A 27736-nucleotide genomic window follows, 5' to 3' on the forward strand; every position below is an offset into this window, starting at 1 on the left:
CACCAACATCACCTTCCTCTATATACTGTATAGGCTGATGTCTTCTTGTATGAATAGATGCAATGCGCAGCAATGTATGAGGCATAAAATGCACAAATAGGACGTGTTCCGAAGTGTTTTTCTGTGTACTGCTGTTTCTGGGTGGCAAGGACAGAGATTCACCAATCAAACTGCCCTACAATCGGAACCTGCATCCCATTGGCTCAGTGTCACAAAATCTGATGAATGTTCCCCACTGCGTTTTGATATGCACATGGCTGTTACATAAATGGGAAAAAAATATGTATATTTACGTGAAATTCCTCTTCATTCTGATAAATCTCTGTCTCATAGTCATTCATTTCCTGTTTGTCTTCATCTCCATTCACAGATGGGCTGCTGTCCCCAGTGCTGCTCTGTGATGCCCGGCTATTTCTGTCTCGACAAGGCCGAGGTGACACAAAGAGACTGAGGTCATCAAAGTCTTCATCGCAGAAAGCGCTGTCAGCGGAATCTTTCTGCTGCCTTCCAGGATTGTATGGTTTCAGGAAGGAGGAATACACATAGCCCTGCAATACTGCAAATAAGGAAAATACAGTTACTGTATACTTCAATCCATGCAACTCCCTCTCTTAAATTAAAAATAATTTAAAGGAATACTGTACGGGCGTCGAGGGAAAATGAGTTGAACTTACCCGGGGCTTCTAATGGTCCCCCACAGACATCCTGTGCCCGCGCAGCCACTCACCAATGCTCCGACCCCGCCTCCGGTTCACTTCTGGAAATTCAGACTTTAAAGTCTGAAAACCACTGCGCCTGCGTTGCCGTGTCCTCGCTCCCACTGATGTCACCAGGAGCGTACTGCGCAGGCCCAGTATGGTCTGTGCCTGCGCCGTGCGCTCCTGGTGACATCAGGGAAAGCGAGGACACGGCAACGCAGGTGCAGTGGTTTTCAGACTTTAAAGTCTGAAATTCCAAGAAGTGAACCAGAGGCGGGGCCGGAGCATCAGTGAGTGGCTGCGCGGGCTCAGAACGTATGCGGGGGACCATTAGAAGCCCCGGGTTAGTTCAACACATTTTCCCTCGACCCCCCTACAGTATTCCTGTAACCATTTAAACTATATATGACGCCTACCATCTTTATGCTAATAATTATATTGGCAGTGTTTTTATTAACCATATTAAAGTCTTTCCACCCTACTAACACCTCTGCACCTGTGTTTCACAGGATGACAGGAGACCCAGGAAAAACAACGTCACCGAGAGCTTCTCCCTCATCACTAGAGCTAAAAATTACAACCTGCATGCAAATTTAATGCAAATGCTATGGAACATGGTATTGGGAAAATCAAATGTACCGCTTTGGTGCAAAGAGATCAATGGCCCGGTGCAGTAAACTTCAGTAAAGATTCCATGCACAGGGAACGCACAGCAATTTTATAGTTACTAGTGCAGTAAAAGCCTTGAGGGTTAACCCATTAGTGCCCCACGCATTGCTATGGTAACATGCAGGGGAACGTGTTTTACCATAGTAAAGCAAGCATTTTAACCTGGTGACAAATGCAAATCATTTATTCTTGCATTTAAATTTCAAGTAAATGTTATGCAGCTTGAACTTGGACCAATAAAAATTGACAGGAAGTTACTCTGATTGGTCTAATTTCAAGCTGCATATAATTTACATAAAATTTGAATACAAGGAAAATTATTTGCATCTCATTGCTCATCCCTGTTGCTGACTACTGGAGGTGGGAATGGCAGTTCGTACTTCATACAGTTCATCTTAGTGGAATAACAGCTATAGAATCCAAATAACTGAGATATCTTTTCCCAGAGACCGGTTAGCTGGATGCTGTTGGTGCCTATAGGCATACTTTGTTTTGGCAGAACTAAGTGAAGTTTATCTAATATCTATGCAGACCTTTCATTTTAACTGTATTTCCGACTAAAATCCTTCTATTTTGCTTTAGACTGAAAATGAGAGTTGTTATAAAAATAAGTGTTCAGTGGGTGTTTAATGTTCTATAATTACAGTTGGAAGCCTTTCTCTAGTTGCTTAGTAAGAAGTAACCACTGTGCTCTGATAGTGGAACAGACTGATATCTACACAAAAGAAAGTCAATATTTGATTTAGTGCACTATTACTTACATCCTGTATCCACAAACCACCTGCTGGTACTTCCCAAAGGGTCCTTGTATTCCACAATAGCCACCATCTCCCCCTCATACAGATCTATATCATGGTCCTGGGAAGCATTGCACTTGCGCTTGGCTTGGTAAAGTTTATCTGCACTGTAAGTAGACAATAGCTTGCACCTGTGGCTCTCAGTCTGGCGAGGTAGTTCAGGCTTAATGGAAAACAAGGGCAGGAATTATTGACTTTCACATTTATAAAAATTCTACTGCAGATAGAATACTTAATTGAATGAAGTGTATAAGGACTAGACTGTATTTTCACTTAGTGTCTATTTTAAAGGCCAACTGAAGTGAAAATATGAGGCTGCCATAATTTATTCCCTTTTAAACAGTACCAGTTACCTGGCAGCCCTGCTGATCTATGTGCCTGCAGTACTGTCTGAATAACATCTGAAACAAGAATGCAGCTAATTTCATCAGATCTGACAATAATTTCAGAAACACCTGCTCTACATAGTATTAGAGGCAGAGGACCAGCAGGATAGCCAGGCAACTGGCATTGCTTAAAAGGAAGTAAATATGGCAGCCTCCATATTCCTCTCACTTCAGTTGTCCTAGTTTTCTACCTGGAAGTAAATGTGGATGTGTCCCTTCTTATCTTACATTTTTCACAGATGGATTAGTACTTTCTTTCTCCTGTAAGTCAGTGGGTATAATAATTATCATGAATACAGCTTAGCCATGAGAGACAGAAAATCTTTATACGGAAATTATATGTTTGTTTTTATTGAATTGCCATAAAATCTGATCTTTTTATTGTATAGCGTGTGGTCACTTTTAGACTATTATTATTATTTAGTATTTATATAGCGCTGATATCTTCCACAGCGCTGTACAGAGTATAATGTGTTGTCAATAACTGTCGCTCAGAGGGGCTCACAATCTAATCCTAATCTAAACATGGGAGAACATACAAACTCCATGCAGATAGTGCCCTGGCTAGCATTCAAACCAGGGACCCAGCGCTGCAAGGCGAGAGCGCTAATCACTAAGCACTGCGCTGACCATAGTAGGGATTAGATGGTGAGCGCCTCTGAGTGACAGTATATGGCATGGATATGTACACTGTAATGCGCTATGAAACAAGTCTGTGCTATATAGATACGTAATGATCATAATATCTATATAGTAGTCACTGGTGAAACTGAAAGACGATTGTAGAATTCTGCTTTGCACAACCTGCTACCACTGAAGGGACCAGCCTGAGCAATAAATCTAGATCTGTAATCTATAACAGCAATCTATAGCCACCTCTGCCCCAGTGTTAACCCATGACCCCACAGGCCATCATCCTACTGGTATTCCATTTGGTCTGGTTCAGTGAATTTGTCAGGGCAGAAATATGGGCCTTGCCAAATGCTGACTGTGTATGGAAGCTACTGGTAACTGATACTTATCGTTTAGGATCACTGTAATCATTTATTCTCTGACTCACAACAAACAAACAGAAAGGGGATTTGGACTGTTTAAAAATTGCATTTATACATTTTGAAGTATACACACTGTATATGTTTTTGTTATATTAAGTAAATAAATGGGATACAACTACTTTATTCTGACTATAACTCAAATCAATAAACACTCAATGTTATGGTTTACGTTATTGGATCGTCATACTGTATAGTACCTCCACTTAGCCAGTAGATGTCAGTACTGCTACAGTTGACTATGATGGGATTCTTGCTTTTTTGTGTTGCAAATGTATGCAGCTTGAAAATGGACTAATCAAATCTTACCAAGGTGGAATTCAGTTGGTTCATTTCCAAGCTGCACACATTTATATACTAAATTTGCATAATCCTGTATCAACTCAAATAATTCGTTGAATTACATTGACCATCCCTAGTAGGGATTAGATTGTGAGCCTCCCTTTGGGGACTGTCAGTGGAAAGAATACTTATATATACACAAAAAAAGAGAGTGTAAAAGCGCCCCTGGAAGATGTCTGTACTATGTAAGTACTTTAAAAAAGCATAAAAGTAATAAGACCCAGAGGATCAGCACAACTATCAAGCACAAAACACCCTTTTGAAAATGAGTCTCTAATGGTAATGCACATACTCCTCATCAAATTTGTATTAACTCCTGATATCCCTGATTAAGGTGTTGTATAGTGGGATGCGAAAGTTTGGGCCACTGTTAATCGTCATGATTTTCCTGTATAAATTGTTGGTTGTTATGATAAAAAATGTCCGTTAAATATATCATAGGAGACACACACAGTGATATTTGAGAAGTGAAATTAAGTTTATTGGATTTGCAGAAAGTGTGCAATAATTGTTTAAATAAAATTAGGCAGGTGCATAAATTTGGGCACTGTGATCATTTTATTGATTCTAAAACCTTTAGAACTAATTATTGGAACTCAAATTGGCTTGGTAAGCTCAGTGACCCCTGACCTACATACACAGGCAAATACAGTTATGAGAAAGAGTATTTAAGGGCGTCAATTGTAAGTTTTCCTCCTCTGTTAAATTTCTCTGAAGTGTAGCAACATGGGGGTCTCAAAAAAAACTCTCAAATGACCTGAAGACAAAGATTGTTCACCATCATGGTTTAGGGGAAGGATACAGAAAGCTGTCTCAGAGGTTTTAGCTGCCTGTTTCCACAGTTAGGAGCATATTGAGGAAATAGAAGACCACAGGCTCAGTTCAAGTTAAGGCTCGAAGTGACAGACCAAGAAAAATCTCGGATAAACAGAAATGACGAATGGTGAGAACAATCAGAGTCAACCCACAGACCAGCAACAAAGACCTACAACATCATTTTGCTGCAGATGGAGTCACTGTGCATCGTTCAACCATTCTGCGCACTTTACACAAGGAGATGCTGTATGCAGAGGAAAGATTTTCTCTGCCCACAGCACAGCACATATGCTAAAGCACACTTGGACAAGCCAGCTTCATTTTGGAATAAGGTGCTGTGGACTGCTAAAACTAAAATTTAGTTGTTTGGGCATAACAAGGGGCATTATGCATGGAGGAAAAACACAGCATTTCAAGAGAAACACATGCTACCTACAGTAAAATATGGTGGTGGTTCCATCATGCTGTGGGGCTGTGGGGCCAGTACAGGGACTGGGAATCTTGTCAAAGTTGAGGGACACATGGATTCCACTCAGTATCCGCAGATTCTGGAGACCAATGTCCAGGAATCAGTGACAAAGCTGAAGCTGCCCTGGGGCTGGATCTTTCAACAAGGCAACAACTCTAAACACTGCTCAAAATCCACTAAGGCATTCATGCAGAGGAACAAGTACAATTCTTTGGAATGGCCATCTCAGTCCCCAAACTTGATTATAATTGAAAATCTGTGGTGTGAGTTAAAGAGAGCTGTCCATACTCGGAAGCCATCAAACCTGGATGAACTAGAGATGTTTTGTAAAGAGGAATGGTTCAAAATACCTTCAACCAGAATCCAGACTCTCATTGGAACCTACAGGAAGTGTTTAGAGGCTATAATTTCTGCAAAAGGAGGATCTACTAAATATTGATTTCATTTCTTTTGTGTGGTGCCCAAATTTATGCACCTGCCTAATTTTGTTTAAACAATTATTGCACACTTTCTGTAAATCCAATAAACTTCATTTCACTTCTCAAATATCACTGTGTGTGTCTCCTATATGATATATTTAACTGACATTTTTAATCGTAACAACCAACGATTTATATAGGAAAATCATGACGATTAACAGTGTTGCCCAAACTTTCGCATCCCACTGTATGCACCAGGTCTTTAGGCACATTTATAGAAAACCCTTATAGAGATATGACTATACAAACCAGCATGGGGCCTGACTTGTTCTTAGTCAGTGTTTTCGAAAAATATCAGAGTCAAGTCAAGTAGTATTTTTTAAAAGGAAATAAATATGGCAGCCTCCATAAAACTAGAGGATGTTTTTATTAAAGGACATCATGTTACATTTGTAATTGTAATCACCAGTTCTGTATTTTGTACCAGTGTCCATATTTGATGTATATCATTGTCTGTATCATTATGTAACCCTTTTTGTTTTCCTGCTTTGTACAGAGCCACAGAATATGTTGGTGCTTTATAAATCAATAATAATAATAAATAAGAGGGATATGGAGTCTGACATTTATTTTCTTTTAAACAATACAAATTGCCTGGCTGTCCTGCGGATCCTTTTCCTCTAATACTTTTCGTCAAAGACCCTGAACAAGCATGCAGACCAGATGTTTGACAAAGGTTTGAATGGACTTGCCGCATGCTTATTTCAGGTAGGTGATTCAGAGACTACTGATGCCTGAAAGATATACAGGACTGCTAGGAAACTGGTACTTAACGACCGCCTAACGCCAATAGGCATCGGCAGGTCGAAGTGGTGTTTCCATGGGAGCGGCCGTTCCATGTCAGTTCACGGAGGGTGTCTCCGTGAACAGCCTGCGAGCCTCCGATCGCGGCTCGCAGGCTAATTGTAAACACGCGGGAAGAAATTACCTGTGTTTACATCATACGGTGAGGGAGATCCCCATCCTCTGATTGGCCGGGGATCGCCGCCGTCTGATAGGCTAAAGCCTATTAGAGGCGGTACAGGACGGATCGCCGTCCTGTGCTGCCCCTAGCCAGAGGGAGAGGGAGGGAAGGAGGGAGGAATATCGCTGCGGAGGGGGGCTTTGAGGAGCCCCCCCCCGCTCGGCCACACAGAGCGGCAGCGATAAGACCCCCCCAGCAGGACATCCCCCTAGTGGGGAAAAAAGGGGGAGGAAGTCTGATCGTCCTGCCACAATCATGATCTGTGCTGCAGGCTGGAGAGCCCACACAGCACAGATCAGCCAAAAATAGCGTGGTCCTTAAGTGGTTAAAGAGACACTGAAGCGAATAAAAAAGTTATGATATAATGAATTGGTTGTGTAGTACAGATAATTACTAGAACATTAGTAGCAAATAAAATATTCTCATATTTTTATTTTCAGTTATATATATTTTTTTTAGAACATTGCATCATTCTCTAATATTTGCACTACACACTACTCAGCATGCTAAATGATTTTACAGAGCAGGCCTGTGAACTTTTGAACCCTTCTCTGCAGAGAAAAATAAAATGACACTTGGGATAATAGGCTTCAGAAGTCAGAACTCTCTGCGACTTTGAAAGTCGTGGAGCTCAAAGGCTCTTTTGCATAGATAACAACTGGAGTTTAACGCCTCCTGCACTGAAAACAATATTCGCCTTAGGTATGTATCTGCTCCTAATGTTTTATTTCTTAGCTGTACTACACATACAAATCAATATATCTTTTTATTATTATTATTTCGCTTCAGTGTCTCTTTGAAAGGAAATAAATATGACAGCCTCCATATCTTTCTCACTTCAGGTGTGCTTTAAATATGTTCTGTCTGTCAAATTTGTGGGTACGGGGACAAAAATGCTTTACATTTAGAAGGAATATCCTGATGGTAAATGAAGGAAGAATCAGAGGTGGTTGTATCACTAGTGTATTAGAATGTACTCTTTCATATATAGGCTTCTGTGAAAGGTCTAGTAATGCACTGACCAGAGGCAGAGATGGATGAAGGTATAATGGGGCCCTAGGCAAGGTAGTAGATCTGGGGCCCCCTTGTGGTCCTTTTGGTAAGCTGAAGTGGCGAGAGGTCAGAGAAGGTGGCAGGGCAGCCCCTTGAAACCCACCAGGCCCCAAGAAACCTGCCTAGGTTGCCTGGTGGGCGATCCTGCTCTGACCAGAGGTCTAGTAGTGCATGACCAGCAGGGCCGTGCAGAGGGTCCTTAAGTGGGGGGTGCTCAAATTTAAAAAAGGGGCCTGGCAATGCCTTCCCCCGCATGCCCCTCTTCCTCGTTTCTGGCTAGGGGGTATTGGTGTTTGATGCCACGAATAAAGAAAAATGTCTTACCAGAGGGGATAATGTCTTCTTCCTCTCAAAGCTAAGTTTTCTCTCGATAAAGGTGCTATTGTTATTTTCCTTCATAAAGTTTAGGTTTTGCAGATCATCCATGATTTGCTGTTGAACTTCATTCACATTTGCAGAAAGGAGCTGGAAGAAGATATAACTGGTAAAAATTTCTGTCCCTGTCACCTACACAATTTCCCCTTTAGGTCCGCTGCATACACATGAACAACCAACCAATATGTAAAGAGGAACTGTGGTAATAACGTAATGAATATAATTGCTTATTTTTTACAATATTAATTTATAAATGATATAGTCAGCATTTATCCTGCGATGAATTCTGAAATTTATCGCAGGTTGCATCATCTACAGTCCTGAGTTCCGAAGCAAGTGAAAAATATACCTGGTCTCCCAGAATGCTCTGAAGTCATGTGTGTGTCCACATAGCTAATCAGCCTAAGCTAAACATTACTGGGAGGGCAGAACTGCCTACATTCAATATACAGTAATATACAGATAGAGGGTATCCTGAAAAATGTACTGCATTCTACTATTTGTCTGGACAGTGCATCTTTAATAGTTTATTGTTGGACAGAGCGGAGTAGGGTGATAACTCATGTTAGATTATTAGATTAGACTCTTTTTACACTAGCTGTGGTGCAGAGTAGTGCACATTGGAGGAGTAATCACCTGCAGCAACCAGAAAACTGACACACCCAGTACTCATTGTGCTGCCATGAAGACTGAGCTATGCAGGTGGCTGCTGATCTGAATATCACTTCAAGGGAGAGAGGAAGACGGGTAGATATCATTAAAGGTGGTCACTAACGGTCCAAATTCTAGCGAAAAAATTGTTCAGACGATGAGATAATTCTGATCGGATGTATTGGTTGTAAATAATCTCAGTTTATGGGCGCAATAGATTACAAACGATTATAAAAACATATCCAATCGTCTGATTGAATATTCGTCGAACCAAAATTTGGATTTTCTTGTCGGTTGCGATAGATAGGAAGCAAAGATTGGTTCGCTGATGGTGTAATGAATGATGTATTACAATATTTCACTTCCAATCAGAATTATCTGATTGCTCAAATGATTTTCGCTAGAAATTGGATCGTTAATGGTTATCTTAAGGCTACGTTCAGTGGTGTGTTGAGGTACACTGAAGAGTGGCATCCCAGCGCACTGTATGCAGTGCATTACTGCAAAACATATGCGTTAATAATGACCGTAAAGCATACGTTTCATTGCATATGCGTCACTGTATGCGGCGCAATGCACGGATAACCTGCTCCATGCTTTTCTATTCGATTGCGTTCCTACTGTTCCAGAGAATGCAACGCTCACTGTCCACGTAGCCATAAGAGGTGAGCTTTGAGGTGTTGAAGAATGAAGAAATTACGAAAATGCCTAAATATACAGAAACTGCATATTACAACTACATGTTAATTATATGTAAATTACATAATATCTGTCTCGCAGCTCATACTTGTACCAGCTCTCAGTGGCGTAGTTAAAGAGCTATGGGCCCCGGTGCAAGTTTTACATTGGGGCGCCCAAGCAACAATTGATACGGCGCAACAAAACCTGCCAAGGACATCCACAGTGTCTGAGGTGCAAGAAGAGGACGGGGGACTTTGTGTTAATAATTACTACTATTCAAAGCATCTATAAAAGTGATTATTACAAGCACAGGACCAATAGAGAGCTAATACTCTTTCGGGGCCTCTCTAGCCCAACGGCCCCAATGCAGTCGGAACCTCTGCACCCCCCTATTGCTACGCCACTGCCAGCTCTTTAGCACACCTCATTTACAACAATTAACATCACTTGGCCTAGGACTGTAATTTATTCCAGAAAAGGAAATCCAAGGCATATTTTATCCCAGCAGCCTTTGGCCCTGTAGTCTTGAACAAAACGCCCTGCTGCTCCTGACCTAAGCAGTCTCTGGCCTCTTTCATTTAACACCTTGCATTTGTGTTCTACCTGCGCTTAGTATAAAGAATCTCAGACAGCGTTTTATCATATTACAGTATTTTGACTGTAATTCAAATGGCATGTTATATGTTCTACAGACCAAGATTGTGAAAAAAATATTCTTCGAAGAGCATCTAGCCTGTCTCCTGGAACCGATTTTTTTGTTCCTAAGATGATGATCTGCTATGAATAAATGTCAAGTAAAGTAAAAGGATTCCCGCTACGCAGATAGGAGATATATGAGCGTAGTGATTGGCTGTGGCTCTGTGGATACTGAGGTGTTTGGAATTCAGCTCAGCTCTGTGGGGATTGAGCAGGATATAAAGTGGAAGCTGATAAGCTTGAGGCAACACAGATAAGCTCCTTCTTTTTGTGGCTTATCAATATAGTAAGACCCATGTGACTGCTGATACTCCTTGCATCCTATTGTTTATCTCCCTCGCTAATACAAAGCCTCTGAAGGCACTGTTGTGCTAATTATCATTCAGTGTCTCCGTTCACCAGGAGATATGGAGTTAATCCAGGACTGGATCCCAGCAGATGTGAATGTACTGAAAGGTGTATGAGATGGACAGCACACCAAAGAGGAAAAACACATGCTGCCTCACCAGATTGGCTTTGTTATCGCTAGGTATTTACTCTAATGGTTTAAATGCAAAAATCAGCAATGCCAGTATGTAAGAAATCCATTGTGTTTTACATTTGGAAGGTATGCTGTGATATGTGCTCAACAAAACCGGACTATTAAATGCATGCTATCATTAAATAATATGCTAGAAATGTGGCGCAGAATGTTATAAAAATCCAAATGAATCAATTAGTGGCTAGTTTTTTTTCTTCTTTTTTTCTTCTTTTTACAAGGACTTGGATACCCATCAAATTTCCAAATGTTCTGATAATTTGGGCGCAGGGCAAAGCAAAAAAGTCTCGCACTGCTCCTGCAAAAGTCCTGGTGGCGTTATTTACTATTCCCCCTCGGGGCCGCCGTGGACTTGAGGGCAACACTTTATTCGGCTGCCAGCTATAGCTAGTGGCCAAATTATGCTGTTTTTATAGTCATTGGGGCTCCATCTTTTGACGGTGCCCAAATTACTGTCTGAGCCCTGATATATTAGTAATTCACATTATCGCCTATGGCGGCACATGGTGCACCCAAATTTCCTGCACCATTTTTTCCTGTCTTGCCTTCACTGTGGCAAGCACAGCACTGATCTATGTTCTGTCTATTTGTACCTTGCCAAGTTTGGCCCTGCCTGCAAAAACTGCAACCTTGTACAGTTAAACATCAAAGGTATTACCAAAATCAACGTTTGTTGGTTTGATGTCGGCATATCACTATCCATCTGGCCACCCTAACAAGCTCCAATATAAAAATTAGGCAAGGGTTAAATAATAATACAGTGGCACAGCCTGTTATGGAGTCTAGTGCTTGACCGTTTGTAATAAAACCAACTCACTTAAAAATGAACGACCAAAACTCCATCTTTAATAAAAAAAATAAAAAAAGAAGACCAATGTGTAGTGTAGCAAATACCCCATAATATTCATGTTTTGTTGAGGTGACAGTTCTGAGAACATTCTGATATGACTGCTTTGAATTAGTTTACTTCATTATTCATGTATTCAGTGGCATGGCAGTGGCATTTCTCTATAGAACTTACTGTAAAGGTGTCAGCAGCTTGCCAAGAACATTCTTTTGCAGCAGACATGATTTCCTTCACTAAGGTTATGAAGAAGTAGAAGCAATTGAACAAGATATTCCGTGCAGCTTTGTTGAATACTTGCAACTCTTCCACTAGCTGAGCATTAAGAGCCTCATAGTCCTTCCTTGCCTGGTCCAGCTGAGAGTCAGCAGGTCTCTGAAGGCAGCTGTGGTAGTCCAGAAGTTTGTCATAACGTTTCTGGATCAGCTTCTGAGGCATGGGGAACATGGACTGCAGCGAACTCAGTGGTGTACACACTAGACTATCCAGTTTGCTGACCTAAGACAAGAAAAAAAAAATGGTTACAAGAACACCTAATCAGGCTGGTAGAAGTGGCCATCTAGTCATGTAGGCAGTATAGTGGGTACTTGCCCAGGAATGTCATGAGCAGGGCTGCCATCAGAAATTTTGGGGCCCCTCACACATCATCAGGCCTGGGTCCCCCCTCCCTGGGCCCACCCACTAGTTGCTGTGCCTGCCCACTAGCCAACCCACCCCCCGTGTCCATGCACTGCTGCGAAAAATGTGCATGGCTCAGACACTGAAGAAAGCGGCATGCAAAGTGTGATGCGGCAAAAAGTGGGAGTGGCCATGGCATGTTGTTGGTGGAGCCAAATACTAGCAAAATACAGGTAGTTCCCGGTTAATAAATGAGATAGGGACTTGTAGGTCCGTTCTTATCCTTTATCCGTTCTCTTTTGTCCCCCTCTTTTCTTCCTGTGCCTCTTTTGTCCCCCTCTGTCTCACCTCAGTTTGTGCCTCTTTTGTGTCATTCTGTGTGACCTCATGTTCTCGTCTCATCTCTTTTCTCCCTGTGCCTCTTTTGTCCGTCTCTGTTCCCCCTGTGCCTCTTTTATCCCCCTGTGTTACCTCGTGTCCCCTTCTGTCTCAGCTTGTCCCCCTGCCCTAGCCAGGTATAGGTACCCCCAGTATAGGTATCCAGGCATAGGTGCCCCCAGTATAGGTAGTCAGGTATAGGTTCCCCCAGTATAAGTAGCCAGCTATAGGTGGTGCCCCAGTATAGGTAATCTGGTGTAGATGCCCCCAGTATAGGTAGCCTGGTATAGCTAGTGCCCCAGTATAGACCAGCATGATACAGGTGCCCCAATATAGGTATTCAACTATAGGTGGTACCCAGGTATAGGTAGCCTGATGTAATTGCCCCCAGTATAGTTAGCCTGGTATGGGTGGTGCACCAGTATAGGTTAGCCAGTTACAGGTGCCCCCAGTATAGGTAGCAAGCTATTTGCGCCCCAGTATAAGTAGCCAAGTATAGGTGGTGCCCCAGTATAGGTAGCCAGGTACAGGTGGTGCCCTCAGTAAAGGTAGCCAAGTATAGGTGGTGCCCCAGTATAGGTAGCTAGGTATAGGTGGTGTTCCAGTATAGGTAGTTAGGTATAGGTGGTTCCAGCCCCAGTATAGGTAGCCAGGTATAGGTGGTGGCCCAGTATAGATAGCCTGTAGCCCAGGCATGGGCAAACTTGGCCCTTGGCTGTTAAGGAACTACAAGTCCCACAATGCTTTTGCCTTTTATGAGTCATGACTGTGGCTGTAAGACTCCTGCAATGCATTGTGGGACTTGTAGTTCCTTAACAGCTGGAGGGCCAAGTTTGACCATGCCTGCTGTAGCCAGATATAGGTGGTGCCACAGTATAGAAAGTCCGCTGTTGCAGGCTTACTCGTCTCTCAGTGCTGGAACGTGGTGTGCTGGTTAGTGAGCCACAGGCCCGCAGCCAGCACATGTGGTCCTTCCAGCGCTTTGGGGGCCCAGGGCCCCCAGAAGCCCTGGGCCCCTCACTGCAGTGTCAGTTGTACCCCCCTGATGGCTGCCCTGGTCATGAGTCATCATCATGAGGCCATTCGTTTTGACTTCAAGCCTATTTTGGCTGTCTTTTATGGTTATATGTAACACAAACACAGTAAAAAAAAAAAAAATAACGTTTGAATTGAAAACAAAACAAAACATCAAATCAGATACTTGCACCAATACCTTTCAGAACTTGAATTTCTTTCTAGAAAATCTCTCACCTTGGCAGGCCTAAATAGACAAGTACTGTAAACTGGCCATTTATTGCTAGCATTTGTGATATCAAACATGTCACTAGAAAAATACTATATATGACAAGCATAAAAATACTGAATATTTAGCTACTTGAAAAGAAAGAGAAAAGAGAGAAATTCAGTCTCTGGCAGACTCACAAATGTGCTTTTGTTTTCGGCTGGTTGCATTGCTGTCAAAAATCAGAATTTAAGAAAACTTAAGAGGGGAAATATATGCAGGTTTTATATTGCAGGGCACATTTCCAGAATGCCATTTGCCTGGCACTGTCATACTGATCTTTAGACTTCAGTAGTTTCTTAGGAACAATAGCCACTAGCCAGAAATTTTAAAGCTAACTGTTGTCATATTTAACAGAGTTCTATTGAAGGGCAAGACTCAATTCTGTGCCATTTTACTACCCTCTTTGTACTTCTAGCTTTGAGGAAAAAGCCAGAAGAGAGCAATAATTGGTCCTTCTGATTGTGGGGTTCTATTTGCTGAAGCTTGACTGCAGCTACATTAACCACACCCCACTGAGCACTGAGGCAGATGCTAGCTTGTAGACGGGTGGGCAGAAGCATGGCTACAGTCCCTGCCCATGAGCAGTGTGGTTTCTAGGCATACGTCACTTAGGCATGTGCCTAGGGTGACACTTAGTGAAGAGAAGTTGCATCACATGCTGTCTGGTTATTGCGTGGGAGCCCATCAGCGATGGAGGAGAGGGCAGACTGCAGATTCTGCAACTACATGGAAGAACTTCACAAGAACAACTTGACAAAAGATATGAGTCAGGAAGTCTACCTCTTCCACTCTTTGCTGCAGAATTATATGTATGGCTGGTCATGGCTTTACGTATATAAGTGAATATATTTGCAAATGTGTGCAAGTGTAAGCGTGTATGCATGTGTTTGACATATATTTGTGTTTGTCAGCACTTCTTTTTGGTCATCTTCTGAGATTTCAAGGCTTAGGGTTAAAAACGTGCAGGGGTGGGCTCTGGATGCCCAGGCACCCACCGTCTTAAAATTTTCAATAAAAAGGCCCCTTTGGCCACGCAAAGGAAGCTCTGCCCTGACCGTGATAAGCTCCACCCACCCACGGGAAGCTCCCCCTCTCCTGGGACACTGGAGTGAAGAGGCTCCGGAATCCAGGAATCCTAGTAAGGCCATTCCGTCATCCATCCAATATAGCTAAACACACACACACTTTGCACCCAATTCTCACATCCGGCCTCCATATGGCACTCAGTACTCGCATCAAACAGCCACATGACACCCAGTACCTGCACCTCTTCTCCCAGTTCTCGCACCCACACGACACAGTACATGCATCCAGCCCTGATATGGCACTTAGTACTCACATGACACACAATGCCCACCCAGATATATGAGAGTGAGTTAGTGGGTTGTTCTGCCTAGGTCACCATAGTAGAAACGGTCCGGTGCATGGGTTTCCATTAGTAAAATGCAGAAACAGAAAGCCATCCAAGGGCTCTTCACAGCCTTGCTTTTCAGAAGTAGTGCAGGAGAGAGGGTGGTGAGGGTGGTAAGGCTGGTTAGAATTAAAGCCTGGTTTAAACTCCATAATTTTCATTGTCCAATGTTGGCCAATTTTAGCACTTCCATTTATTATGAAAGCGTACCTGCACAATCTGTTCATAGTATTCAAATAAATTCTGTTGGCCCTCATGCTACATGGAGGTGGTCACATTTTCTAGTCATCGGCCAATCAAAATTTGATGTGTGCACCAGGATTTACGCCCTGTACACACAGTAGATGAAAGTCGGGCAAGGCTGCTGATAATGACCACCTCTGCCGATAATCCAGCATGTGTACAGCAGCTCCCCACCCCTCGGCTGCTTGCCCAGCAATTCGTCTGGCAGTTCGCTTTTACTTATAGATGACCAAGACCATTGTTCTTCCTACTCACCCTGACCACCGCGGGACGTCACTCTAGCACCACACCGTCAACCCTTTGCCTCCTCCGCATAGGAACAGAACATCTAGCTAGCATGTAGGATAGCGATGCATCTGTACAGCCTCAGCCCTGCATACACACAACTTTACCATTTCCATATAGTATGAGAGCTTGTTTACCTACACAATCTGTTCATAGTATTCAAATTCTGTTGGCCCTCATATAACATGGAAGAGGTAAAATCATCCAATCATTGATCAAACAAAATGCACACCCTTAGTACAATGTCATGTTTAACACAGGTTTGCTTTAAAATATTTGCATACTTGTTCTGGGTCAATGACTCAAAAAAATAGCACCAGCAGTGGATCTTCTCATACCTTTATTCAGTATTTTCTATTGGACACAAGCATTGGCAGTCACCATATTTCTTAAGGTGCGTACACACGCACTACTAAAGAGAACGACGGGTCACGCTGGGCGGTCGTTCTTCAGACAGACCGTACACATGCACTACTGTCGGGAGAACGACCGCCCAGCGGGAGGGTCTGACGGACCCGTCGTTCTCTTTAGTAGTGCGTGTGTACGCACCTCAAGAGTACAACTTACTCTTAAAGTATGTATAAAGGCGGAAAAAAAATCTAAGTACTGCACATGCATGAGCACGTTTACGCACGCATTCACACGATTCGGAACTTTTCCAGGCTGATCGCTCCCTCGCCGTCCTCCTGCGTCACCTGGATCCTCCGTTATTCGGCCCGCAAAGTCTTTCAGTCAGGGGGCCAGTTGGAGCATGCACAGTCCGGCTGAACACTCTCCCCATCGTACTCCCATCACCGAGAGTGTTCTGCGTCTACAATGGCTCCCGATGATGGGGGTGCGCACAGCTGCGATGTACTCCCCAGACCGATGGACTTTATGAGCCGAATAGTGAAGGATTCAGCAGCGAGGGGAAGATTAGCCTGCAGGGGGATGGAGGAAGCCCCAGGTAAGTATAATTTTTTTTTATATAGCCCGTCTCAGGTTCCTTTTAACTACGATTTCCTTCTTGCCTGTCAGCTCTATGAAGAGTGACCTGAACAAGTCACTTTGACCTTTACATTATGAAGCCAATCCACATCACCATTCACGTCTTCTATACATATGAAAATATTTCTGAACAGATTATCTCTATATAGATTCCCATTCTTTTGTAATCTTATGTTAACACGGTCATTAAAATATGGATATGGAGGCAAGTCAGATTTTGTAGATAGGTCACTCTTTAATCACATTCATTTTGAATTTCAGGCTGTGTGTTCTGTTGGAATGGTGCGCATAATTACACTCATTAATTCAGACACCTGTCTAGAAGACCACCCGATGTTTAATTAATCTGGCTTTAGAATGTTATTAGAAATAGGTCTGGAATCTACAGAATAAAGGGGGGAGGTGGTGGTCTGTAATGAAAGGCTATCTGTAAAGAAAGACTGCCTTTTTAATAAAATGCACCGTTGCCTACTGTGTTGTTTGTCAACTTTCTTCCAATACATGGACTGTTTCGATTATAACCAGTTCAGTTTTATTTTCACTTCTGCAATTAAGATGAATTTCCACTCTTGCTACAAATTTGCTATAAAAGGTGTATTAGTGCTGCACAAATGTTTTCTATAAAAGGTGTATCAGTGCTGCACAAATGCTTTGTAGTTTAACGTTTTTTAAATGTACCTTTTAATTTTGATTAGCAGCCAGCTACCCAGCTATTATAGGCTGGAAGCTGTAGTGACCAGCTATTTCCTCGTCCTGCATGAGTAATCAGCTTCACAAAAACATTGTGTTGTACACAGAGTTACTGGCAGTAGCATGGCCCCATACAAGTTGACAAACATGGTAAAACCAAGAGGCTGAGGAAATACGGATGATAAATCTCCTAATACACGTATACAGTAAGCATTTTGTAAATGAATCTTTGGGTGTGAGAAAAGAAAGACACAGGGACATCGGGAGCCCAATATTGTGCAATATCGTCTGGTTAGGTTGGTGAAATTGCATAAAACAGAGTAAATATACTCACAAGTATGGGTTGCAGATTAGGCAACCACTGTTACACGCATGTGAGGAAGTGCCGTCCTCACTCGGCCTTTTTCCGAAGTTGGTGTGGCGGTCGCATCTCCAAAATAAAAAACACCCAGTCTAAAGCTCAAGAGAGGTTCAAGACTAAGTGGGCTCCTTTATGGGAGGCCACTGTTAATACTAAGGAAAGAAAAGGAGGCGCCCAAGGTATGACAGGTTCACACTATATATAGGTAAGAATTTCTTACCTTATTGAGGTCAAATTTCCAAAAGTGCGAATTTTAGAATAGATAACTTTTATTATGCACATCAGACATTTTGTAAATGTCTTGCCTGCCTATGTAGGCAAACTCTGTAGGTATAACATGTCTTTCAGTGTCTGGATGGGTTGAATGGAATGTATTTGGCCTAAAGAAATGTATTTTGTAAATGTCTTGCCTGCCTATGTAGGCAAACTCTGTAGGTATAACATGTCTTTCAGTGTCTGGATGGGTTGAATGGAATGTATTTGGCCTAAAGAAATGTATTTGGCCTAAAGCTCTGTGCCCTTCCCCTTTTTTTCCAGTGCTTACAGCTTGCTTCATGCTACAGCAGGAGATGCCAGTTTGGAACCAAGCATTCATTGCCCCATATGCCAAGTCAATCAATCCCTCTCCAATCATCATTCAACTGAACAGTGATCGGTTCCTACACCACACTGCATGTTCAGTCTTCATAGATATCAGCAGAAATCTATTGAGTCTCACATAAACTGCAATCACTTTACACATTTCCCTACATAGCTGATCACACTTTCATCAACAAACTTTTTAAAATCTATTGATCACATACTGTATGTTGATGTCAGCATGGAAGGAGAGGTGCATGCTTGCTGCAGTAGTGATAGCAGCCCTACATACATTGTGGGATAGACTATAGTGCAGTGCTCCTTATGGTGACCACTAATGATGAAATTTGCTCAAACGATTCTTCATATGAACTATCGGAAATGATCATGTGGGACCACTAATGGACAAAAATCTCCAAACTAACCTGATCAGATCAAATCAATTCCGATTTTAGGATCAATCCGATCAATTCCGATTATTCGTACGAATAATCGTTTGAAAACAATCGTTTGGCAAATTCTATCATTAGTGGCCACCTTAAGGGTAACCCAACATTATATTTTTATTTTACAAATGTATCTTTTAAAGTCCAACAGCGCTCCTATAATACATCAGAGTCACCACTTTACTACTGTGTTACACTAGCTTTTCCCCTGGCCTTATCCGAGTAATAACTAAAGTGACTTCAAATCATAATTTGCTTTATGTTGTGTGAAGCGGGCATTAAAATCACAAGGAAAGAAATGCATATGGAATCACCCTGAAACTTTCAATCTCTGGATTTTCAGCAAGTCACACTGCATCAGACCTTTCATAATACAAGCTCACACAATCAAATATGGTGCATACCATTTATTAATCATTTATATTGATATTTGCCCAACCTCAAGCCTGTTGCTGTAGTTGCCTGTCATATGCACTTTAACATACAGAAGGCCCTAAGGCCCCATTCACACTTGCGTTTTGGCATGCAAACGGACCGGATCCGGATCGTATCAGGACCTGATCCGGATTGGAACCATACGGTTCCGGTCCGTTTGCATCAGGACTGTATCAGGCTGCCATCCGGATCCGGATCGTAAAAAAATAACAAAATACCTTTAAAGTTGTTGGGGTCTGCAGAAGGTGCACCTGGTGCACCTGTACAATCAGGTCCTCCGCTGTAGGCCTCACCTCCACCTCCGACATACTGCCAAACAGCTCCAGCACGTGTGTCACTGCTGCTCCACTCCAGACATGCTGGGCCCATGTGTCCCCATCCGAAATGGCCGCTATGATACGCATAGGAAGTGGGGTAGAACGTCAGGTGTTTGTCTCCAGTGTGTTCTGTGCTTTCCGTTCCCCATAGGTTTCTATATCCACATGGTGCAGTCAGGATCCGATCCGGGTGCGTGGGCCGGATGATCCGGACCCAAAAAATAGCGCATGTTGGAAAAGCCTCCGGAGTCCGGATCCGATCCGGCTCCGTTCTGTACGGAACGTACGCATGTGAACGTCCGCATAGCCTTTGCATTTTTATTTTGAACATTACTGCATCCAGGGTGTATCTTGGGTCTATGGCATGAAATTGTATTACTGCACAACATTAAATGAGACTTACCAATTGCTCATACTGTACTCCTGGACCACTTGGCAAGTTAAGATCTTGTGACCCTTCCTGGGAGTCATCACGTAATATGTCCTGTAGCTCCGCCACACTGAGGCCAGCAAGAGGCAAAGCATCCTATAATAAACAGCATTGTCCATTCATTTATAGAATAGGGATGCTTTTCCTTTTATTACTTAAAGGTCATGAACTGTATATCTTAGATTAATACTTGGCAAACATAAGTTATTATTATCATATTTTTAAAAGACAACTGAAGTAAGAGAGATATGGAGGCTGCCATATTTAAACAAGACCAGTTGTCTGGCATCTTGCTGATCTTTCATGCATCAGTAGTGTCTGAATTACCCATCTGAAACAAGAATACAGCAGCAAATGCAGTAAAACTTAAAGTGAACCTAAAGTAAGAAAAACAAAAAAACAACCCTCTACTTATCTGTGGCTTCTTCCAGGCCCCTGAAGTCTTCCTGGTCCCTTGCCATCATCCCTCACCCAGCCGTTCCACAGATGTCCACCTTTGTAATCCGGCCAACTGACGAGTCGGCTGGCCACTAACTATGTGCGGCGCTCATCCTCTATCGCACTCCGTGGCCGGGAGCATTCTCCGCATAGGCAGAACCAATTTTTGGTTATTGCGCAAGAACAGAGAGCTTCCAGCCATGGGAGCGCAATAGAAGACACGTGCATCCAGCGTTGGAGGGGAACACAAGAGGAATGACGAATGGCGGAATGCTGGATGACGACGAAAGACCAGGAAGACTTCGGGGGGCTGGAAGAAGCCACAGGCAAGTAAATGGGATTTTTTTTTACTTTAGGTTTTCCTTAAGTCAAACATCTGATCTGCATGCTTGTCTATGCAAGGTCTATGACTAAAAGTATTAGAGGCAGATGATCAGCAGGACAACCAAGGAAATAAACATGGCAGCCTCCGTATCCCTCTGTCCTTTGATTAACTAACTTAAAATGAAACGTCTTCCTACACAAGAACTCACCTGCATATGTTGGAGAGTGCAGGAAATGTTCTTCACACATAATCTAACAGTCTTCTCTAAACCTCTGAACATTTTTTCTTCTTTGTCGAATATTTGGTCTTTCACCTAGAATAAATGAAGAGATATGGAAATAAAAAGAAAGACTTAATTAATGTTTTTCTTATTTCCTTTCTTGACAATAAAAAAAATAATTGAAAAAAAAGGTAAAAAAAAGAATGACTTACTAGGAAGGCCACATTTATAGTGTTTTTTTCCCTCCTTTAAAACCCAACTTGTTTGTGCAGCTAAGCTCTATAAGCTACCATATGTGTATGCTAAGTGTACCCCAGTGGTAGTCTGTGACCCTCATCACAGTCCATTTTTTGGCATGAAACCAATAAATCTATCAGTGTGAAAGGATACAAACATGAAGAGAACATACAAATGCCATGCAGATAGTGACGAGGCTAGGTATCAGATCTGGGTCTGTAACACTGCAAGGTGAAAGTACTAGCCAATGAAACCTAAGAGACCCCAGCTGTAAAGTCTTGCTCGCACTATGGCCCATATGCAATGCAATTAACTTTTTCTCCTGAGTTCTCTCCTATGAGATAATTTTCATATTCTCTTTAAATTAACTTTTAAGCATTTTACAATTGAAAAAGTTTCCAAAAGTTGCTGAAAAAGGCCTATGGCCCATATGCAATTAACATTTTCACCTAGGTGATACAATCACCCTTTGTTAATAAAATGCCTTTTAAATCGCCGGCAAGCATAATTTTGACTGTACTTACTTGGGAGAAAAAGCGAATTGGATGGGGCCCCATGTGTGGTTCATGGCTTAATCCATGAACCACACATGGATTAACACACTAGCCATGTTCTTGACAGATTCACACATTTTTGTCATAACATATTCCATTCTTCCAGCAGTCTGTCTTTTGCAAGTTCTGTGAATAATTGCACAGAATTGCATGTGTACCATATAACATGCTGTGTAATAATTTGCATTATGTAAATAAGAGGATTTGGGAACTAAAAGTGAAGAAGCATATGACATGAAACACACAGGCGATACTGTAGGAGAGAAACCCAACAATCCGGTTTGGGTTTAAAAAAAACAAAACAAAAACAAAACATAAGCTATGCACACATTTTCACTAACTATCGTCTGCTAGGATTGTGGTGTGACAGTTCGTGGCCAACTTCTGTACAGATGTGTCACTAGCCTAGAGGCAAGCAACATCTCTGTCAGTATGGAGGAGGAGGAGAGATCACATGCGGTAGTGTGAGTGAAAAAAAACAATGTGATCAGGGGCTGCTACAGTGTAAGATATAGCATGCCTGATTTTTAGGTGACATTGAGGAGCTTTAAAACACGTTAGATTCCTGACCAAATCGGTCTTTGATGGCCACCTCGGAAGCTTTAATACTACAAACACAACCATCCCTGCCAAGATGTATAGGGAGATTGCTAGAAGGCAGCTTCTAGGGAAGGGAGCTCACTCCGAAAACATTTGCTCATAAATGATCACACCTTGGCCATATGCAATTAACTTTTTCTCCAGAGTTTTCTCTATTTTCACACCTTGACAATAAAATGCCTTTAAAACCACCAGCAAGCAAGAAAATCATCAAAATAATGGTGTCTGTAATTTTCCACCTACTTCTTATCACTTTCTCAATTGCAAAGTGAAGATGAAAAGTATCTCCTAGGAGAAAAGTCAGGAGAAAAAGAATTGAATAAGGGCCCTTAACTGTTTCTGCACCTTATCAGTATTAAATATTTTGAGCACCAGGCAAGCAAACAAGTACAGTACTAAAAATAATGCAAGAAAATGAATACCAAAGTTGAATTAGAAAAGATGGATGTGGATGTCCTGGGACTTTTAAGGGGATGAAGTAATATGGAAATAATGTAAGATTTAGATGGGACCATAGGTCAGTGGTCACTCAAAAGTGAAGTAGAAAAACATGTATAACAAACAAAACATAGTAATACAGTGCACAAGAACTTGACACTTAAAAAAAAAACAACCTACAATGGGATGTCATTATATACATACAGAGTAACACACACGTAGTGGATACAGTTATACACATGGTATTAGTATGCAAACTATAGTGGCAAATATATATGCAAACAAGCAAATCTTCACTTAGAGAGAGATACATTGAAGAAGAATTTCTTAGGGGTAAGTATTTGTAAGTCTTATAGCATAGGTACAAGGGGCGAGCATAATTAGGACTATAAAAATATACAAAAATTCATGTGAATAAAATATAAAGGTTATAATTGTTATTACTGTTTAGTGCCCAATCCAGTGACACTTTATGGCATTCTCCTTTCATCTTTGACCACATATTTTTCTCATGTTTTTATGTGTAACCAAATATTTGAAGGTGCTTTACATATATCCACAAACCTCACAACTTTTTGACATAAGAAATAGGGACACTTTAAGACACACCCCTGCCACACCTCTAACCACGCCCCCACCACACCCCTAGTGACTGATACCAGAAAGAATTCAAAAGCAAAAGACAGTCTTATTATTCAGACCACACTGGTCCTCTTTATCATCATTAGTTATCCTTCATTTAAACATTCGAAAATAAGAAATAGATCAAATGAAATGACAGAAATAAGGTTTAGAGTCTAATAAACATATTTATCAGTAGAAAAATACATGTTTTTACACAGACAGATCAATACAAAAGACCTGATAGAGAAACTAATGAGGAAGACAGGGCAGAGGGATTTTATTTACCGTACCAAAGATGGACTGTCCCTCCAAAAAGGGACAATTGAGAGCTGTGTATCTGTGAAATAACATGGCTGGTCAATAGTTAAACATTACAGTAGTACCCGCAATGCCAATAGGCATTCACAAGAGAGAACTATGGAGGTTGCTATAAGTCAGCAGCAAGCTGACAGCACTAGACGGACAGACAGAGAACTGCGTGTGTAGCTTAGTGTTACCTGCTCTCCTCCAGTCAGTATCTTCAAGTGGCTGGTCACTCGCTTTGATTTCTTTGTGATGGAGTGAATGCTGAGCTTGGAAAGTTTGTCTTTCAGCGATTCTTCTTCATCTACCCTTCTGTACTTCAGCACTGGAAATGTAGCACATATCAAAAGGAATCAAATATTGCCAGGCTGATGTTAAAAGATAAACCCTCTCTGTAATGTTCTATTGACATTGCTGTAAAAACGTAGCTCAGGAAATATAAGCAATGATTAATCCTTTGGTAACCACAGGCTCTAAGATAAGGGAGCAGTTTAGGCTGTAAAGTTTGAGTGAGCCAAGGAAACAACATGAAAACTATATATATTTTATCTTATAAACCTTGAATCCATATCCAAAGGCTGGCTGTGTACTCAGTGATGCCGGTCCAGTGCCCAATTACATTTGTTTCCCATCAGATTTTTAGCACAGTTCTGATGATCAGACTTGGGCATACCCCTCACTAGGGATGACAAATGAGATGCAAATATTCCAAGTTTATGCAAATGTTAGTTTATTTTTTCGGTTTACATTTTTAACCCTTTATAAGGACACCAGGGAGGGTGTAGGAAGAATAAAAATATTTTCTCATCAACACACTGTCCTGCCTACAATAAGAAACCACTTTCACTGCACTTTTATTTAACCTTTTGTAAGGACACAAGGGAGGGTGTAGGAAGAATACAACTTTTTTGTACACAATAAGCAGTGATAGGGTGATAAGACTCACTCTTTGTAGTCAAAACTACAGCACTACAACTTTCAGAAGAGGGAGGAGTCAGATGACCCATGCACATAGGGATAGGTTGGCTGCTGTGACTACCTCATGTGGGTGATGATGATGATAGGACAAGGGAGAAGTTGAGAAATCCATCTGTCCAATAAGGGCTTGTTCACACAGACCGACACTACTACCTTCAGTGAAGTGGAGTAGTGAGCGATGCAGCCCCATTTAATACAAGTGAATGGGGCCACCCATCTCTATCTAGACGCATTTTCCACGCATTGCACTGTGGGTGGTGAGAACAGCATTGTGATAGTGAATGGGGAGCTGGAGCAGTGGTGGGGAAGAGACACAGGGCTCTGCACTGCCCTTCATGTGAACAGGCCCTAAGATTGCACCATTATCTCAGCAAGAAATGGGGCTGGAGGTATATTTATTGCAAATAGTACAGACATACAATCATACTTACAATCATGATTGTACTGTCTATCATAAGCAACTAAAAAAAAACGGCAGTCTGAAGTAGGCCTTTAAAGCGGAACTTCACTAGATATAGCTTAATTAATAAAATAGCTTTTTTAACAATACTACTTTAGAAATAATTTAGACAACGTTTGCTAACTGTAAAATATTTCCTCTCCTCAATTTACATTCTTAAATGTATCCCCAATTTACATTCTTACATTTATCACAGGTGGCGACATCTTTACTAAGGGCAAGGTGCATCTCTGGGGAATGTTTGTCCACTGTGTCATTAGAACAACACCTGGTCTCCCAGAATGCTTTGGGAGGGTATTTTTTTCTGCATACCTAAACATCAATGTAGGAGGTGTTTCTGTCGCTGAAACCAGGATAGTTAATGTAAAAGTGGATATCCTGAATAATGTACTGTATTCTTTGTATATGTCACTACGGCACCTCTATAAGTGTCCCAGTAAATGCTTTGATTTGCTACGACTTAATTTGATACCTTTTTTAGAAGCTGTTTCTGGATGTCCCTGGTTTGATAAAGTAAGTCCTTGCTATGCATATGTATGATTCCACCACTGGTGAGCTGGGCGCAGTGGGAGCCGAATGACGACTTACTTTCCTGCTACTCAAATCCCCAACGGTGTTAAATACTATTCCCCTTCCAAGTTTCCAAGTTGCAGCAACTCGGAGGAAGATGTAATTCGGGGTCTGGCGATCCCCGGATCCTCGAATTACTCTTGCATGGGGCGCGCAACATAAAACTAGTACTATGACAACGCCCAGCTCCGGCACTCAGTGCTGAGCTCTGGGTGCAGAAATGACCTGCTTCGCTTGATATGCAGTAAGAATGCAGCAAGTGCAGCCCAGACTCCTGACTGGCAGTTGCATAATAAATACTGAAGCAAGAGGATGATTATGGCATGCAATAAACTTGGAAAACACACCGCTTCCCCTGCCTACACTGAACAGCATATTAAATCTTTATGGAAAAAAAGAGTGCACATACACAGTATGTATATCAGTTTGTGCAATGAATTGCCTGCCTGCCATTAGCCTGCCTTTAGATACATATATCTGTGTGTTAAATATAATGACTGAATTACAATGATACATCTCATATGTACTGTACCTAAATCCTTTCTCCTCTTCAGCTCATTGATGTTGCCATTAACGTCTTTGATGGCTGTAAATGCATTCTGCAGTGTCTTAAAGTCAGGATGACCCTGGGGAGTGGAGTTCAGCAGCTCACATAGCAACAGGGGATATTTCATCACTCGCTGGATAGGTTTAATCATCAGAGATCCCATGTCTAGTAGATTTGGTTTGCCTCTAAGTGGACATAATGCAGATACGCGTTACACAGACACGCTGACTTCACATCGACAAGTGAGAAAAACCTGTTATTTTATTTAGTGTCTATAAATCACTATACCTAGCTCAGCATTAAAGAAGGGCTGCAATCTAAACACAACCTTATTCTCTGGTTATTGGTGACAGAGCTGTTAAGATCAATAAATGGGGCAGCATGGTACGTGGTGGGTGTAATGCTGAGTCCCTAGAACAAATCCTAGCCAGGACGCTATCTGCATCCTTATATGTTCTCTTCATGTTTGAGTGGGTTTCCTCTGGGCACTCTAGTTTCCTCCCACATCACAAGAAAACATACAGACAGTTGCCTTGTGTCTAGTGCTTTCATCCTCCCTATATTTCTTCCCTGGTGATCTAGGGCTTACCCTCCAATATAGTTTCTCTGGTGGTCTAGAGTCTAGAGTGGGCCAAACATAATGCAAAGTGGGGAAACCACCTGAGACCAAATCTGATGGCTCCGAGGGCCACATTTGGCCAAAGGACCGGAGTTTCACATGTATGTTCTAAAGCATTAGTGCACTTATATTTAACTGCGGCCATTATGTCTTAAAATGACATACAATTATTTTGGCCAAAATCTAGAGAGCTGTGATTGGTCAAGTTGGAAGATTTACATAAATTGTACAAGTGTTTGACAGCCTTTAAATACTTTTCAATTGTTTTGAATTTAGTTGCATTCAGAAGTAGCATTCAGACACACCTCCTTCATTGTGATTTTCTCCTGTTCATCCTTCACTTCAGAACTGACCATACATCAATTGCAAAACAAAAGTTTGCCTTCTTAAAACAGAAGGTATTTATGATTATTCAGATACTCATACTTCAATTGATGTGTGCACTGTGGTTAATTCCTTTTTGATCAAATTATGTTATTTTTATTGAAGAAGTTGATCAGATTGAAAGTTGATCGAACTTAAGTTTATTTGCGTATGCCTAAACCAGTGAACAATCACTTTGTCAACACACACACACACACACACACACACACCACACACACACACACACACACACACACCACACACACACACACACACACACCACACACCACACACAAACACCCCACACACACACACACACACACCACACACACACACACACACCACTCACACACACACACACACACACACACACACACACACACCACACACACACGCACCACACACCACACACCACACACACACACCACACACACACACACACACACACACACACACACACACACCACACACACACACCACGCACA

The 27736-nt window shown here is 41.9% G+C and overlaps 1 protein-coding gene across 1 annotated transcript in view; it reads right to left on the reverse strand.

Annotated features, from left to right (window-relative positions):
• The window catches only part of ARHGEF38 (Rho guanine nucleotide exchange factor 38), a 50236-nt gene that overhangs the window by 4701 nt on the left and 17799 nt on the right, over nucleotides 1-27736 (reverse strand). The window contains exons 6-13 of the mRNA XM_068278865.1: nucleotides 26255-26454; nucleotides 23909-24039; nucleotides 20947-21051; nucleotides 19949-20071; nucleotides 11688-12008; nucleotides 8050-8190; nucleotides 2129-2327; nucleotides 294-556 (exon numbers count right to left, since the gene is read on the reverse strand). Coding sequence (XP_068134966.1) covers nucleotides 294-556; nucleotides 2129-2327; nucleotides 8050-8190; nucleotides 11688-12008; nucleotides 19949-20071; nucleotides 20947-21051; nucleotides 23909-24039; nucleotides 26255-26454 — 1483 coding nt within the window. The remainder of the gene's footprint in view (nucleotides 1-293; nucleotides 557-2128; nucleotides 2328-8049; nucleotides 8191-11687; nucleotides 12009-19948; nucleotides 20072-20946; nucleotides 21052-23908; nucleotides 24040-26254; nucleotides 26455-27736) is intronic.

The sequence above is a fragment of the Hyperolius riggenbachi genome, chromosome 1, assembly GCF_040937935.1.
Source record: "Hyperolius riggenbachi isolate aHypRig1 chromosome 1, aHypRig1.pri, whole genome shotgun sequence".
Taxonomy (NCBI): Eukaryota; Metazoa; Chordata; class Amphibia; order Anura; family Hyperoliidae; genus Hyperolius; species Hyperolius riggenbachi.